The 18,314-nt window shown below is 38.2% G+C and overlaps 2 protein-coding genes across 2 annotated transcripts in view; one reads left to right on the top strand and one right to left on the bottom strand.

Annotated features, from left to right (window-relative positions):
- The first annotated feature begins 1,410 nt into the window (after positions 1–1,410).
- On the top strand, positions 1,411–6,951 carry LOC107094356 (zona pellucida sperm-binding protein 3-like). Its single transcript, XM_015389911.1, has 8 exons — positions 1,411–1,841; positions 1,910–2,022; positions 2,103–2,209; positions 5,050–5,224; positions 5,305–5,419; positions 5,499–5,578; positions 5,666–5,754; positions 6,147–6,951. The coding sequence occupies exons 1-8, from the start codon at positions 1,605–1,607 to the stop codon at positions 6,788–6,790; spliced, it is 1,560 nt and encodes a 519-aa protein (XP_015245397.1). The 5' UTR covers positions 1,411–1,604; the 3' UTR covers positions 6,791–6,951.
- A 773-nt stretch (positions 6,952–7,724) lies between these two features.
- The window catches only part of LOC107094357 (uncharacterized protein KIAA1522 homolog), a 38,593-nt gene continuing 28,003 nt past the window's right edge, over positions 7,725–18,314 (bottom strand). The window contains exons 3-8 of the mRNA XM_015389913.1: positions 14,929–15,072; positions 14,779–14,822; positions 14,557–14,692; positions 13,736–13,846; positions 9,575–13,651; positions 7,725–8,591 (exon numbers count right to left, since the gene is read on the bottom strand). Of these exons, the coding sequence (XP_015245399.1) occupies positions 8,539–8,591; positions 9,575–13,651; positions 13,736–13,846; positions 14,557–14,692; positions 14,779–14,822; positions 14,929–15,072 (4,565 nt within the window). The 3' untranslated portion in view covers positions 7,725–8,538. The remainder of the gene's footprint in view (positions 8,592–9,574; positions 13,652–13,735; positions 13,847–14,556; positions 14,693–14,778; positions 14,823–14,928; positions 15,073–18,314) is intronic.

The raw sequence follows: 18,314 nt of genomic DNA, 5'->3' as shown, positions 1-18,314 counted from the left end.
ACGGACATGATAAATATGTCTTTTTATACTGACAGCAGCCAGCATTGAGAACACCAAAGTCATGTCCTCTGTATTTTCATGGGGGTTTTTTCTTGGTTTTTTTTTTTTAATTCAAAGAATTGTCAAACTATATGATGAAAATTGTTCTGACTTTGATCGGTGTGAAAATCAGCATACATTCTCATTAGTTAGGGAAAAAAAATAAAGCCCATATTATTGCATGTCATTTGATTCATTTAGTGGGCCATGCACATGCATGGTGATGATGGTGACAATAATAATAGTAGTTATAATAATTCAATATTAATAACAGCAAAAATAATAATATAGTATAATGATGATTATAATAATAATAATAACAGTCACTCATACTCACTCACTCAAATACTCTAATTTTGTGAGTTTTGGAATTGTTATAATAAACATGTTCATATTTACCTCCTTGATGGGCTTGTGATTTAACTCTACTCACGTTTCCAAATATGTTTTAAAAAGTCACCATATTAGGATGTTTTTTAAGTAAGATTTATGGCAATAATTGACCTCGGTATTGCAATAATCCTGGTTACAGCGCTGACTGACAGAAGAACTGTACTAATTAGATAAAGTGGCCTACATGTGAAACATTAGTTCTCACACACTGATCTCTATATATTTATTTAGAGATCAGTGCAGGTAGGTAGCCCATTATTAGGTTAACGGTCTCACACATCATCAATTAAAATAATCCTAACAAATTGATTCTGAATGATGAATAACATCTTCTTCTTATTATTATTATTATGTTTTTTTTTTATTGGCGGATGGCAACCAACTTAAGGTGCATTTACCGCCACCTACCAGACTGGAGTGATGCTATCAATGATGTCAGAGGGAAGTTATTAATTAATACCTCAATGATATGAACGAATCTGCTTATTATCTATCAATCAATATCTATAAAAAAAAACTCACATAAAAATTAATATGAGTGAATATTCACATGCATATACACACTTATATTCTTTATTTAAATACGTTTAAATAATCCAGTGTTTTTAAAAAATCTAATTAACTGTTTTCAAGCAGAATTAAATGTATTTCCTAGAAGGTTTATCATTGAAAATCCATTTTTTCTCTATTTAGTGTTAACTTTAATTGCTGGCAATACCTATTATATTCCATTAATACATGTTCCACTGATTACAGTGATTACAAGTCCCTGTGTCATGTTTCCCTATTCTGAAAAGAGAACTATTAAGTCCAGTAAATGAAAAACATCATGTTAGTTTTTTTTTGTTTTTTTTTAAAGCCCAGATCCCTCCTTAAATTCAACCGGAAGTTTAATTTATCCCATAACTCTCTGCAGCCGTGACTGAAGCGCTTCATTGCGCGACAAACGATCTGTTGCGATGAAAACAAAGTGGCAATTTTTTATTATTTTATTTATTTCTATTTCACCGCCTGTCTCCACAGCGCACCCATATAAAAGGTTATTTACTACTAACAGAAAAGAGTTAAAAGCCATTAAAGCGTTTACAGCAGAGGATAGAAGATCAAACCAGAGAATCTCCAGAAGCACAAACCCTGCATCACAGCACAGGTGGAGGTCAGTCCATCCCACCATGCTGGGGTCTCCCACTGTAATTCCAGTAAACTTAGAACCCAGCATTCAGTCCTCCGTCTCGGTCACCTGCTCCCCATCCGGTTTTGTTGTGCGCGTAAACCCAGCTTTCTACGGATTAGGCGCAGATGATCAGGAGCTGACGCTGGGTAGGAACTGCAGAAGCAACGGGGTTCTCAGGCCGCAAGGTGATCTGCTCTTCACCTATGCCCTGACGGCCTGTGATGGGGTGCAGGAGGTAAGACTATATACTTGTGTGACAACTATTATTTATGAAATACCAATTTCTATCCGTCTTACGCACAGCTACCGCCCGGTTATCTGGTCTATAAATATGTGCTCCACTATGAACCGTCTCCAAAACGGTTCCCAAGCAGAGCGCACCAAATGGATGTCAACATTGAATGTCATTATCCGAGGTTAGACCTGCTTTTAGTCATTTTATAGCGTGCAGTTTGTATGAAAGGGGAAATGACTTTTAATATTCCTTATCCTGCAGAGACCATTCTGTCTACCTGCTGGCCATTCAGCCCACATGGCAAACCGTTATTCTGCTTAAAAAACTCAAGGGACGATCCATGGAGTTCCAAATCAACATAATGGATGGTAAATAATTCAGAACCCCTTTCTTTTCCTTCGATATACTGTTTCCTTGCAAGCATGATGAATTGTGGGGAGATTTGTGAACAGAGGCGTAGCCAGAAAATTTTAATAGGGGTGGCCAGTCAAAAAACAAAGTAAAGTGAGGGGTGGTCAAAAGTGGATCGGCGCCAGAACCTCAGGGTCCATCTATACTGTTCCAACAGGAACGAGCACAACATCCATATTTTCTAAATACAGAAAAACTATACTTTCCTACAGCCTTTTGATTACAAACAGATGCATATATTTAAACATCAGTGCTGTCTATATCAGAATCAGAAATACTTTATAATCCCAGAGGGAAATTACTTTTGTTACACGCTCCAGTTACAGTATATATATATATATATATATGAAACTGTATTAGAGGGTGAAAAAATATGGTAGGGGTGGCCAATGTTTGTGAATTCTCAAACTCACAAAAATTACCCCTGTTTGTGAATTCTCAAACTCCTAAAAATACCGTTTAGATTTCAGAATAAATTACACGTATCCATCTGGTGTATGCAAGGATGGGTATAGTAGAACGTTCTTTAAAAGGGGAACATCTAAATAGTTGAAAAGTCTGCAGGCCTATTAATTTACTCTTCAATGTGTGAGGCTTTCTCATTACATAAGATGGTTTGTGTTTTGTTTTGTTTTGGGGTTTTTTTTGTGTTCGCCAAACCTTTTTAAGTTCTAGAGGACAATCTTTTATTTCCGGGTGGATCGTCTAAATAAGTGGTCCTCCTAACTGTCAATCATACTGGTGAAATGTAACGTAAGGCCGTCCTACATGCTTGTCCCTTTACCTATCTTTTTCTTCCCATGTGCACTTTCAGGCATATATCTGTGGTAAGCTACGGTTTCAGGCAATCATTGAAGCTCACCTTTCTCACCGCGGTTCTTTGAAAATGGCCAAGGGTCGTAAGAGAAAAATTGTCTATGAAGTGTATCAGAAGAAAACAAAGAAAACAAAGGGCTCAGAAGAGGCAGATATATCCCAGAATGCTTTGCGCAGAGAGCACTTCTCTGTAAGAGATCCATATCTGTAAAATGTTCATCCACAATTGAATAATTCTCTTACCCACCTGATAAATCTCCAACCTCAGAGTTGTCTACAAATGCCATAAGCAGTTGTTCTGCTTTAGAAAATGGAGTTTTCCCTGTAATGGAAAAAAAAAAATAAAAAATCAACCCTAGATTTAGATAAAAATCTATACCCCAGTATGGTGGCTAATGTATGATGCAGCTTGTAAGATATTATGTTATTTGGTTGAAAAATCTTGTACTTTCAACAACTATCAACACTTGTTAATTATTTTTACATATTTGCAGTTATAAAATTTTATTATGTGACGAAATACCACTTACAATAACCATTTACATTTATATACTCTAAATATTCTCAGGTCTGTCTAACCACATGGCACAGTCAATAAGAAAATATAGCCCACATTTCCTCAATTGTTTTCTTTATCTTTACAGAGGCATCAGTGGTAAAATCTCAAATTTGCATGCCTTATGAAGTTACCAGCATGAAATATAATTTTGATTTTTACCCATGCCATTTTCTTATGAGAGTTGTTAAGCTTTTTACTATGATACCTGCCATCTTTTCACTCAAATGAGTGTAATATTGTCACGCCACCACTAGATGGTGCTGTGTCAGAATCAAAAATGCAAAGTTTGCATATAAGAGACACAGGGTCTCAGAGAATAAAGATAATACATTTTTAACTGATGGTTTCAACTGAGAAGTGAAATATTTTTTTATTGTTTAGACTTTAAGAATGAAAGAAATAGTTTAATTAGATTTATTTTTTGTACCCTTTCAAAAGTGCAAACCATAACCATAGTTTATTGTTACCAGCTACAATCTGATGCGTTTGTACGCAAATAGGTCTGGCTATGTGAAAACTATTTATCCCGCTTTGATTTAAGATCACCAAATTAAAATTTACAACCGCTCCCATATTCCAATAAATCTGAATTTAAATGCTCTTAGCGGTGCAATTGTTTTCAACAGGAGGTACTTTACCTCAAATTCTGCTCAGGGCCGTATACCAACTTGGTCTAGTTATGATTGTAACCTTGGAAAGCTCCAAAACAAATCCAATTTTCATCAAAAATCTTTTAATCCTGATGCAGTTTAATTTGGACTAGAAACAAATCTCCAATAAATAACTCGTCTGTGGAGCGTAGATGATTCATTTTTTTTTCTCTGCTTGGTGGAGCTTAAACTTTAAAGTTGTGTTGTGTTTCTTAAAATCAGTGGATCTGACGCTTATTAACTTTGTACAGTATTCTAAATTACCGGTATGCATGCATCTGTACACTAAGAGCATTCCAGTCTATTAAATCATTTGAATGTTTGTCAGTTAAAAAGTTTCTTTTTAATAAAAGGAGGATCCTTGTTCTTCCATCACTTCATTCATTGCAAACTACTAGAAAGTCAGTGCTTGCTCACCAAAAGTTCACAACAGGAATAGAGGCCCCTTCTGCAGCTTGTATATGGTTTAAATATTTTTCCGTTTACCTAAAGGACAAATAAAGTTATCTAAATTCTTTAGCATTTATTTTAAATTGAGTGGAACTAAAAATAATTATTTACCATGAAAGTGATAATGTATCACTGTCTTTATTCTATCTAAAGCTTTGAGCAGTTTTGTGCTTATTTACTAGAAAATAATTCAGCATCAGTAACTCCAGAAAAAAACATTTATTCATTTGTAACTTCATACAAGCTATTTGGTAATTGTTTGGTTGTTTTTTTTACACTGACATGAATTCTGTACATTTCTCCTGTTTTAAATGGCTTATAGATTCATGGAAAACAGCAGAACAGTCTCAGGTCTACCTGCTCGGACAAATTGTGAATATCCAAGTCTCTGCACCTCACTTACCTCCCGGATTAAAGTTATACATCAACAGCTGCTATGCAGCACCGTCCAGTGGCTCCAGATTCTCCCTTAAATATACCTTTATAGACAACTTTGGGTATGTATTCAGGAAAGACATGTTAGGTTTTTTTGGGTTGAATATTTGATCTAACTTTTTTGTTTCATTTAAACTTACAGCTGTATGCTGGACAGCAGATTTGAACCTGGATCCTCTCGGTTCATTTCCCGGACAGATACGACCCTGAGATTCTCCTTGAGGACCTTCCAGTTCACAGCAGACCCTGACACTAAGGTTTAGATGGCAAATAAATGATGGCACAGCTCCAGCTTTAAGTACATCAGTAAGAGAGATAATTTTGCTTCATTCATAGGTCAGCATCCATTGTAAGTTATCAGTCACATCAGAGGGTCCAGGACCTGCTCATAAATCCTGCACCTACCAAGACCACAGGTGAGCAAAGATGAGTTCTAACAAAAAAGAAAAAGGGGGACTTCATATATTTATTTTTTGCAGATGAACTGTTCTAATTGATTACAGGTGGAGAGCCCTTACTGGTCAGGACTCTATATGTGAATGCTGTGAGTCAACATGCAGACGCTCTGAACCCCAGACAGCATTGTTGGAAGGTCTGTCAGTTCAGCCATTTTACCTACTTCTGAAACTCTGATTAGTTACATTCCTTCTCTGTTTACAAAACCATTAATAGTTTAGTTTAAAATAAAATCTGAGCATTAACAATGGAGAAAATTAAAATTTGACTTTTGCCAGGACTAGTAGGTAAAGAAATTAAGAAAATGGTTTGTTAACTACATCTTAAATAAATATTGCTTTGGGTCATCACCCCAAACAGTCCAAGGTCCCTGCATAAAAGCTGAGTGATAATCAGTCAATCAACCATCCTTCAAAATCTATTCTATGATCAATTGAAAAGTAAATGCCTTTAGTTTGCTGTATTGTATGCCCTAAATTTTAAGTGAACTTAAAACCCTAAAATGACACTCTGTCGTTAATTTCAAAGGTTTCGCCATAAGTAGACCCTTAGTGGTCTCGGATCAGCCACACACATCGGAGAGTGGGTCCCAGAAAAAAAGCCAATCTGCTGTCGGCAGGACAAGGGAAGACGGCGTACTACTTTACAAAGACCTAAATGATAATCAGCAAATTTGTGAGGATGTGGTTTTTGAAAAGGATGATGATTATGATGATGAGGAGGATGAAAACGATAATGAAAGGCTTGAAGAAAGTGAAACCATCCATGGATCCATAACAAAACCAGAATTGGAGTTGGCCCATAGTAGCAGGGTCTTGGAAGACCAGTGGATGGAGTCCAGCTTATCAAATTTAAAAGAGTTTACAGAGGGTGTCACAGCATATGGGGATGTTTTGTTAGAGAATAAAGAAAAAGGTGGAGCAAGCAAGGATGAAATCCCTAAAGAGCTGACAATTCCTGAACACCATAAGAAAGATGATTTGCCTCATCCAAGAGGACAACTGGAGGATGGATTTGCAGGAGTTGGCTTAGAGGGGAGACTAAAACCCCACCACCCCAAGGAAGAAAAAATAAAGAAACCTGGATGTCGAGAGGGGGGTGACTGGAGAATGAAGTCAAAGATGCAAGGACAAAACGAACAGGAGGAAACGTGGTATTTCACATGGAGCTAAAAATGATCCACCCATTTAAGGATTGATCTAAGACTCACTTGTGTATAATAAATGAAGTCCAATTTTCCTGAGTGAATTTATCATTTAGAGAAATTTTTCTAGGGTGATTAAACTACAAGAAAATATTCTGATCAAGTTGTAGCTAATCAGCTATAATTATTTTTGACTGTACACTTCTGTTTAGGAATATCATGTGTTTGTCAATATATTTTCCAGAATTATTAAGGCTATATCTGAACTAAAGTTTTGACTTTAATTTCAAAATAAAGACTAAAGAAAGAAAACATTGCTGTCATAGTTCCAACCTTGGAGATTTTTTTTATGGGGTCGTTTCAGATCAAACAGTTGTAATATTTTTGCATGAGAACCAACATAACATAACCTAACGTGAAGTTTGCTAATCGACATAAAAAAATAAAATAAAAGGCAGTTAAGCAAAATCTTTTGTATGCAAAAATTAAAAAAACTGAACAGTAGTTAACCTTTCCAGGTGGGGTGGGCCAATCAGAACTCCATCAGCAGAACTGCTTTTCTCAACCAAAACATCCTGAAGATGAATGTGTGCTTCAGTTTTTCAACTAAAACTTAATAGTACAAGGATTATGCAACAGGACAATGACCAACTCAAAAATAAAGTGTATAACATAGTGTAAGTCTGGACTAGAATCTGATAGAGATGCAATGGCAGGTCCTTAAACAGGCTCTTTATGCTCAAAATTCTTTAAGATTGTATCAGAATGATGTAAAAGACCTTTTACTGTAAATAAGCAATGAGTTGGTACTGTTTGATAAGTTACAAGGGGTGGCACAACTAGTTATTACGCTTAGAGAAAAAATACATTTTCACATTGATCAAGGCTGGTTGCTAAAATGCATTAGCATTCTGATATGTGACAAAGCCATAAAAATTGCAGGAAACAATGATTTGGTCACAAGTGTTTAATTTTGCTTTATGAATGATTATATCCTCTGTTACAGTCACTAAAACCAACATGAATCTTTATGATTCAACAAAATGAAGTTGGAACTGCGAGGGAAAGGCATTGCCCCCATCATCAGCAACTAAAAGCAGCAGGAAATTGGCTTCAAATGACTTGCATTGCTTTATATGCATATATTTTCTTGTCTTGCATAATTTAACAATGTTGGATTTATGATATGAGTGATCATTCCTTTCCACAAAGTGTAGGCAAACTTTGCACTGAGTGAAATCTTCTCTGGGGAAACCCAATGAAACAACAGAAATAACTTAATATATTTTTTAAACAAATATAATTGCTATGAAATATCTTTTGGGAAATATACAGAACTCTTTGAAACACATCCATAATTATTAGATATGTTAAATAAAATGTTTTATATATATAAACAAACACAAAGCAGCTCCCAAAGATCCCATTGATACAAGCAAAGACAGAAGCTCTGATTCAGCAGGACGTATTGATGTAATTACTTGTAGATGCTAGACGGCAGCACATTACCTCCATATTAAACAGCAAAGCACAGAAGACCCTCTGGTAAGAAGATACACGTTTGCTTTCACAAAAAGGCTAAATCAGTTTTTATGAAAATTAAGACCCACACCATTAACATGAAACTCAAACTATGTCCTAATGCATAGATTCTGAATACAGGGTTCTGATCAGTTCAAATCCAGTCATTTCACAAACAATGGCATTAACAAAAAGTCACTGGTATTTGGTATTTAGTCCTTCCAAGGTCTCCTTCAGGCTTGGCAATCATGCTGATTATGTCCCACCCTGAACAGTACCTGCTGTCCCGTTGATTTCATCAGTGGCATCTGCAGTTTGAAGAGTAGAGAGGATTAGATTGGCATTGTGTACGGCTATGAGTATAATGCTAATGCACACGATTGAAGCAGCAAAAGCAGCTGGTTTAAATGCAATTGGTTGACGTGTATCAAGGCAAATCAAAAGGTCCTGCAGCGCGTTTTGAGCAGCAGGAGCAGCGCATCTTGACGCATCTGAGCAGCTGAAGCAACGGCTCGTAAGCTTCTGACGCACTGACGTGCTTCACAAGCAGGAGCTGCTGGAGCTTAAAAAATGTAACTTTTGGTGTTTAACGCGCCACATCAACCAATCAGAGAAGCTGATCTGGGAGCTGGCAGGGAGACAGACAGCACTGCTAATGCAGATTGCTGTGATTCCTCCTGTGAAACAGTAATTAACGCCTAAATTGACAAAACATTTTGAAACCTGCCGCCAAAATATGTTTGCTTTAATTATTCTGGTGCGTGCAGTTTGGATTATGTACATGAAAACCGCTAAAATCTCCTTCCAGCCGCCATGAACAGTAGCGGAAAATCCCCAAGAGGTGACCGGGCCAGAGGCAGCTGTTGCTGGAGATTTTCCAGGGACAGTGCACAGCCTGGGGTTTTTAATACTGGTCTGACAGCGAAATAATATTTAAAGCAATTATAGCAAAACCGCTTTCTGCCATTGAACACAGGAGTATTAGATGCATCGGACACATCTATACACACTTAACTGGACGAAGATGCTGTTGAGACGCATTGAACCTTAATGTGTACGAGCATCAAAAATTAAACATCAGGTGCATTTTTGCTGCTGAAATCGCGTTACATGTGACTGTGGCATAAAACAGCTTATTTGCTTATTAGCAGTTAAAGCAGCATAGATCTGTGCAAAGTAAAAACTGTTCAATTAAAAAACATTTAAGTATAATGTTAATTTTGTTCAAATCTGTTCTTCCCACTGGTGTGGAATACTGAAAAACTCTTCTATTATTTCATATTGGTCCTACCTTTGAGGCCATCTTGCTGTGCTTCCTGACCTGCAGTTTGCTCCACAGCATCATTGGTATCTTCCTCTTTACCCTTTGTTTTTGGTTTCTTAGCAACAGGTGGTGGCATTTTTCTTTCCATCTTTGAGTCTCCTTCACTCTCCACCTTTTTCAGAGAAAAATCAACATTTTTCTTGTCCTCTTCCTTTTTCTCCACAACTCCCATCTTGCTGCTTTTGGAGAAGATAAAGCTTGCTGTGCTGGTCGGTGATCTAAAGTCTAGGGGGGACAAAGGTGAGAGGCGAGAAGCAGGACCCTGTTTTGATCTAGCAGCTGTCCTGAGGCGGATAGCCTCTTGCAGGTTCATGGAGCCAGAGGACGTTGTGGCAGGAGGGGACTTTTTTATTGGAGAGACAATGGATGGTGAAGTTGTGGATGGAACTACAACAGGTTGAGACTGAGTCAGAGTTTGTTGTGAAGTGATTGTGGCAGGTGGTGATGTGGATGTGGTAGAAGTCACGATTAAAGATTTTCGAACAGGCTTCTGAGGAGCCTCACTGTTGGAAGATGAGGTTGGAAGCTCTTTGTCTGGCAACTGTTTGTTCACCGGGGCCTCAGGTTTTGGTTGCTCTTGAGATTCAAGTGATACGGAGCCGTTTATGGAAACAGGTTGGACCTTCTGCACACTAGATGTACCGTTGGACACTGATTCTTCGTTTGCATCCTTGACTGTTTCCTCTGGTTCAGGGCTGTTGTTGATGGACCGTAGCTTTACCTCCTGGAGAAAAGATGGTGTTGCCTCCTCTTTTACACCTGTGGTAACATCAGGGGGTTCAGGGCTGTTGTTCACTGACCGAAGCTTCACCATCTGCAGATGTGATGATGTTGAAACAGAAGGGGGTTCCTCATGGACACCTTTAGAAAAAACAGTCTCTTGAGATTCAGATGGTTCAGGGCTTTTGTTGATAGCCTGCAGCTTGACTGTCTGTTCTGATGGTGAAGTAGAATTGGACACCAGTTCCTCGTTTCCATCCTTGATGGCTTCAGCTGGCTCTGGGCTGTTGTTGATGGAGCGTAACTTCACCTTCTGGAGAAAAGATGGTGTTGGGTCCTCTTTAACACTCCCGGCTAATTCTGGGGGTTCAGGACTGTTGTTTACAGAACGAAGCTGGACTATCTGTAGAAGCGATGACGTTACAATGGAAGAGGGTTCCTCTTGGACACCTTTGGAAGAGGCCTGCTCTTGAGTGTCAGCGGGTTCGGGGCTGTTGTTAACAGAACGAAGCTTGACCATTTTCAAGAGCGAGGGGGTGATAACAGTAGTTTGCTCCCTATTTATATCTGAGTCTCTGGCTGTTGCTTGCTGCTGGCTTTCTATGCTGAGAGGATGGTTATTGCTTGCGGGAACTTGTGCTGGCAAAGGTGGAGGCAAAGGAATGCTAATAGGATGAGTAGAAGCAAGTTCTTCTGCGTCATTCTGTGAAGGAACATTTCTGAACTCAGATGGTGGTAAAATTGGTGCCTCATCACTTCCTGTATCATTAGCAGACGGTTTGAGCTGGGAATCTGACGGGGGAGGGGGTGGAATACTCTGGGGGATTAAAATACTGTTTGGTAAATCTTGGGTATCAGGTACTGGTTGGATGTTCTTGTTTGGAAGATCCATCTCCTGCTTTGCAGGTTGGAGCTGTGTTGGTAGGGGTGGTGGAGGTGGAATACGCTCAGGTGCAGCCTGGTTGGTTAGAGGGGCTGCCTTTTCAGTGGTCTGAGGTGCTTCTTCAACTGGTAAAGTAGATACTGAAGACTCTTTTGTTTGGAGAGAGCTTGTTTTAGTCTCAATGGTTGGTAAGGAAGGGGCTGTATAAGGTGGGGGTGGAGGGATACATGATGATGTCAACTTCAAAGGTCCTTTCACTTCTTGTTTAGTCAACGAAGCTTCAGATAATAAATTCATGGAAGAAATTGGAACATTCTTGGACCCCTGAAAAGATAAATTTAGACCCTCCTCACCAAAGAATGGGGGAGGCGGAAGTGGAAAATCTAGTCCATCGGTTCCAGTGATGCTAACCTGAGCCATTGGTGGAGGAGGGGGAGGCCAGGCTGATTCAGGTGAAACAACTTGTACTGATGCGGAAGTTTCAATGGTCTGTATGTTGGTGGATTGGAGGGGGCCATCCACCATTGAGGGAGATGAGGAGGAAGAAATTGTTAATGAATCACTGTTTGACATCTCAGTAGCTTGACAGGGGATTTTCTGATCTTTTTGCTCTCTTATTACTGCTAGCCTTTCCTCATGTTTACCTACAGCCTTCGACAACATCTGATTTAAAATATCACATCCTCTCACTTTCTCTTCCTTACTGTTGCATTTTACATCCTGATTCTGAGAAAATCTTTCAGTGTTCTCTTTGCGGACATCTACATTTACGATCCCATTTTCTTGAACTTTCTTTGACTCTAGCGATTCATTTACAGGCTCCACTGTTAGCGCTGCATTCTTGTGCTTTCTTTCTAACGCAAAGCTTTTCACAGATCCTTCTCTAGACACACAGGGAGACTGTCTCTGCTGTCTCCTGTCCTTTGGATTTTTCTTTATGATGGCATAGATGTTGTCAGGAGCAGGGGGTCCCAGGAGTAACTCAAATGTACGTTTACTGTGAGCCCATACCTCAGGGGGAGGAGGTGGCGGGGCATGGACTTTGGGTGGGGGAGGGATGTTAAAGAGTTCTCTCAGGGTCTGAACCGATGGGCTGGTGCTGACTGTGTCGTGTTTAGGTTCCCAGGTAGATTTATCATTTTTAGCAACCTCTGGGTGGGTGGGGAGAGATGAAGGCAAACTAGTAGCGGTAGACCCAGTGAATAACCTCTGAAGCTTTGTTAGAAACCCCTTCTTGTGCTTTGGCGATGTGCTGGGAGGCTCTTTCGGGGATGTTCCATCTTGGCTGGAGTAACCACTGGATGGAGACAATAATCCAATGGGCTGTTTCTGCTTTTCTCCTGAAGCTTCTTTGCGATCCGTCACTGCTTTATTTTTTGACTCTTCTATCTTTGGGGCCTGAAGCTGAGATTTTTGAAAAGTGAATGATGCAGAGCCTGTGGAGTCATCAAGAGAGCTTGTATCCCCATGATAACCAGGACTATCTAAACATCTGGATGATCCAGAGTTCTTGGTCTCCTCTTCTTTACTCATGACTGTTGGTTCTACCTCAACCTCCGCCAAATCCTGGGATCTTCGTTTCATCTTACTGTGCAGGGAATAGGATCTGCTTGGCGGAGGTGGAGCTCTTTTGGACTTCATGACAGAGAGGCTACGCACAAACTGCCCATCTTTCTGCTCCCCTTTAATCATGACCTTGGGGTTGAGCATGCCATTTGCAAAATTGTTATCAACCTTTTCATCCTTCGCAGAAGTAACAACATCACGAGACGTGTTGCGTCTAGGGGTGCTCCTTGTAGAGATGGTTGAAGAGTCAGATACCAAGGTGTCTGAAGATCCTGACGTGCTCCAACAGGAGGCATCAGACAGATTTTGACCAATGTAGCGGGAGACAGAGGTGATGTTGGAGGATGTGGTTCTGGATGATGAGGCTCTGGAAGAAGCACGGGAGGGAGCTGGACTTGACAGCAGCAGGCTGCTCTTACTGACTGTGCGGACACTGCTGCGGCTGCGATTACGGCTGATTTCCACCACATCAATGGAGGGTGGCAGCACAGCATTTGGAATAATTTTGGACATGTAAGCAGCCTGGGGTGACATGGTCATGACGGGGCTAGGTGGCTTCTGTTGGAGGCTGGATGCAGTAGTCATCCAGGGCACAGCCAATGACCGAGGCCTCCGCTCATCTAGAGTGTGAGGACTCAGCCGGTGCAGCAGGGCCAAGTCGTCTCGGTGAGCAGCATGGGAGGCATTCAGCTGTGCAACTTTCTCTTTACTAAGTGGATGGATGATTTTAGAGGATTGAAAGCTGGCACCGGATTCTTTTGTTTTTTCTGCTTCTTGCTGTGGGCTCTCAGTCAGAGGGCTGTTGTCAGTATCTCCATTGTACACCTGCTCTTCATCCAGCCGCTGATCCACCGTCCAGCCTACTCTATCTAAGCCTGATGGAGATAAAAGGAAAAATAATAAATTACTAAAAGGCAAAAGAATAAAATATAAATTATTTTAAAAAATTTAATTAATACCAAGCTCTTTCTGAACATGTCGTGGAATCCCGGCAACAGTCCTCCTGTGACGCCTTCTTGTCCTGCTCTTTTCTGACTTTTTACCAGAGTTCAGTGGTCTGAATGTTGATCCTTAAAAAGCACAAGATAGATAAGGAACTGATACATGAACAGATGCTTTTATGTTCTCAAAATAATATACTACATTACCTAACAATTTTATTAAAAAAAATATCTGGAGACAGGAATTGACCTGAATAGTGATTATGTAGTTAGAAACTCAAAAAAAGTGGGTTTTCCTAATCAGTGAATGATCCATGCATAATTGCTACCAGGTCACAATGACCACAATCTTCTGGGTTGCCACCATAGTAGAGGTAAGAAAAAGATTTTTAGTCTCAGCGAGATGACTAAATAGTACAAGGAAGAACATAGATATATGCAGCTATTTATAAAGCCGTTCTTCATAAAATAGCTTGTCAATAGGAAAAGAGTATCGACCCAGTAAACATAAATTATAAAATACAGATAGCATTTGATTCTTCAGCATTCCGGGTACATTTTGGGTTCATTTGAGGTTCGTTTTTTGGTGTAGTCCTCGAATCAAATGTTTCTATTGCAAACGCATTGGCTAAATTTGTTTTTTTTATTTATCTTTAATGTTTTGCTTCCATGTGACACTTGCTGCACTTTGATTGACTTTTGGAATATCATCCGTTGGCCACTGGGAACATTTTATATCCAATCAGATTAATCCATGATATCCTTCAATGAAAGTATCAGCTTAGAGGGGCAGATGTATATCTAGTCATGTGGTATAAATATTGTTTACAATACATTACCTTGCCTGGTGAGTCCAGAGCGGGATGATCTTGCAGACACTGATGACTGTCTCGAGATGACAGATGAGGAATCAGCAATGGTACTGTCCGTCATAAATCCCGCACTTTCCCCATCGGTTTGGACCGTCACAGTGGACTACAAAAAATAAAATGTATTTAATGGGTAATTAAAACTTTCTTATTTATTTGAACTCAAAACCATCTTTTGTGCACCAAACTTACTACTGTGCTTTCATCATCTTTATACTCCACTCCATTACCATTTTCTGGGAGGGAAACAAAAATAAATCAAATATGTATAGAATCAATGCAGATTTTTACAAGCAATACAATCCCTTACTGTAAAATCTGCGGCACAAATATGTTGCATACCTTCTTGCTGCATCATTTTCAGCCCTTCAAGGGCCTCAGTGTGGAGATCCTCCACGTACTTGGACCTGCTGCCCTCTATAAAAACGTTCTCCTGGAACTGTGGGGGAGCTGGAGTCTTGTCGTCATCATCCATCTTTGGGACAGCTTGGTGGAGAGAAAACATAAAGCTGAATCAGCTGACATAAATTCAGAGCTTCTGGTGGCAAAAACTAACAAAACAGAAAAGGAATTTAGCAACACAAATTGTTAGTATGCAGAGGTGTCAAAAGTATTCATGTTTATTACTCAAGTAGAAGTAGAAATCTGACAGTTTGAAAATACTCTTTTAGAAGCTAGAGTATCAACTTAAGCTTTTCATTTAAGTAAAAGTGTAAAAGTACCATTTCTAAAACTACTTAAAGTATATAAATACTGCAGGAAAAATGTTAAGGACAGATGCTGTACTGCACCAGCCTATTAATGGTAAATTTTTATACAATTCTGGATGATGATTTCCTTAATCTTCTTAGTTTTATAACTACATAAAAGTAACAGTATCAAATGTTACTTTGCATCTTCTTGAAAAACTATGTATTTTGGTATGTGGTGAATAACAAGATGTTGCAGCACCACAAATAAATTGTCTGGAAAAAACATTATTTTGATGGTTTTTATTTTTCTTAAATACCAAGAGACCCTAACGAGAATGAGATGAATAAATAGATAAATGAAACAAAACTGTCTATTTAAAATGTAACACGTTTAAGTATAAAGTTGTCTAAAAAAATACTCAAGTAAAGTATGGATAGCCAAAATTTCTACTTAAGCAAGGTAATGAAGTACTTGTACTTTGTTACTTGACACCTAGGCGGGCGGAGCAGTCAAAGTAGCTAAGGAACATCCACTGAGGGGCTTGGAAATACTCTAATACGGCAAAACTCGGGATGCAAAAATCTTTGTCAAACATATTTTAAGTGTGATGCACTTTAGCTTTTGAAGCAATATTACAGCTTTTGGTTGGAATCTGTTTGAACTAGATCCCACAGATAGTAGCATCCAAAATGCTAAAGGGTTGGTAGCACATTTGATAAGCAGCACTGAGGAGAATGTGAATTCACTGATATAGATATTATAACGTCAATATTAACAATATAAAAGCATCCCATATTGGGTTGGCCTGGCAAGCAGAGTTGTTGTGCGCATATAGTGCTGGCAGACATAAGTGAGGGGAAATTAAATAGAGTAATTAAATGCCATATTCATGTTAACACTATAAATGTTAAGCAATGATACCAACGACCTTCAAATTTGGTTTCAGTAAAACAAAAGACCTCGAAGACCTATAGAAGACTTATTGAAGGTGTTAATACAAACCAAGCCTTATAGACCTCTGTGCTTTAAGTCCTTTGCTAGGGTGGATTATTTAATTTTTTTATAGACATAGGAATTTGATATCAAAAGCTCTATTAGAAAGATGTTATCAACAATTATGATGCACATAGGATTAAACTGCTGGGATTTCTCAAGAAGGGATTATCAGATCAAAAATCTACTATGAGGAAACATATGCAGACATTGTTTTGATCTTAACGATGAAGAGTACATCCATTGATTTACCTCAGAGTCTATAATACAAAGTTATACATTTTTAAAACAAAAAAAGAACATAAAAAAAAACATTTTCAAGGAAAATCTGTTTGGTTTCTTAATTAAATATATATAAAGAAAGTATTTAAAAATATATATTTACACAAAATATTTTTTCATTGTCCTGTCACTTTGAAGACATACTTAGAGGGCAGCATGTCACAATGCTGCTAAAAGACCTCCCATAACTTAATTGATTGACTTTATTGATCTCACAGTTGAGAAATGTATTTGTTAAATCAGCTCAAATAGTCAAAGGAGAAGAATGTGCCAAAGAAAGAAAAAGGTGTATGGATATATACAGTATATACAGTGTGTCCACATATGACAGCTTCTTTTTTTTTTTTTTTTTAACCAACTGGTTTACCAGTATTAGAATAGCTTATCGAGTCCACTAATTGTTTTACTTTGTCTGGAAAAGCTTTACAGATGCTACACAGATGCAGAAAATAAAACTGCAAAGTTATTTACAAGACAGCGTCATATAAATGCCAAATGGTACAAACAGAGAGCAGGTTTTACCACTTAAACATGTTAAATCCCAAAATCAACCATTAACAACATTGGAAGTCTCTCAGTTTATGCTGACTTTCTTGTGCACAAATATGAATGCGTTATATTTCCAGGAAGCAGAAACAAAATAGATCAAACTACTCAAACAAGCTTATAAGACAGTTTTCACTTACCCTTCCTCTTCATCACCGATGGAAAGCAGTTAAAATAAAAACTGAAGTTTTTTGTTAAAATGACCACCATTGCTTATAACTTCAGAAAAAAAGTGATATACATAAAAGAAATATCCTAAAGGGCAAGATTTGTACTTGACACGAACAGACCTTAGAACAAAAAATGAAGGAACATCCTAAAAACAATCACAGAGTTGTTTTGATGATGATGTGGGTTGTCAGATTACATCACATTAGAAAGCAGCTAAAAAGTCAACGGATAAACAGCCCAGACATTAATCCTGAACAGCCTGATTCCTAACATAACACCCCCACAAACACACAGCAATACACACACTTAACCACACTCCCTGAATCTCATTGTTGTTCCTTATTATCTTCACCCTGATTGGTCAGCCAGGAAGCAGATGCTGCTGATGTTGATACAAAAATTACAAGGAAGAGGAAAGCAGGAGCTTGCAGGGATTCCAAGGTAAAGGAGGACGATTTGGGGTGTAGCTTTAAGAAAAAAAAAAAAGAGTAAAAACCAAAAGTGTAGTATTATATTCCTTTATTTACAACCTAATATAAGGATATTTCTATGTTACGTAGCTTCAATACACCCAGAGTGTTATATTTTAAGGTTTTATTTCTGTTAATCTTCACGATTTTTGGTTAACAACTTAAATTCATATATGAGGAATTTCTGACGCAATAGCATACTTATGATAGTTTTCATAAAAAATATCAAATATACTAGAAATATATATTTGAAATGTATTTATATAAATTGATAACATATTTTTATGAAAAAAAATACAGAAATAATATTGTCTTGCTACACTCTAAAAATGAATGCATGTTAACCAAATTTCTAAGGTTCCTTCTATTTTATTCACAGAAGAGGAGCTTTGCAGTTTTGCCACAAGATGGAGTAAGTGAACTGAAACAATTCAAGTTTGGTGTAAGATTAGAAACTGGTTTCCAAAGAAAAGCCTGCAGCTCTACAGAAACAGAAAAACAACAGAACTTTATTTTTACCTTGACATGCATGATTTGGAATTGCATCAAAATCTGTGGAATCTAGTATTTATT

This window comes from Cyprinodon variegatus, unplaced genomic scaffold (assembly GCF_000732505.1).
Source record: "Cyprinodon variegatus isolate N-32 unplaced genomic scaffold, C_variegatus-1.0 Scaffold480, whole genome shotgun sequence".
Taxonomy (NCBI): Eukaryota; Metazoa; Chordata; class Actinopteri; order Cyprinodontiformes; family Cyprinodontidae; genus Cyprinodon; species Cyprinodon variegatus.
The sequence above is the reverse complement of the archived record's forward strand: the minus strand, read 5'-3'. Positions and strand labels throughout refer to the sequence as shown.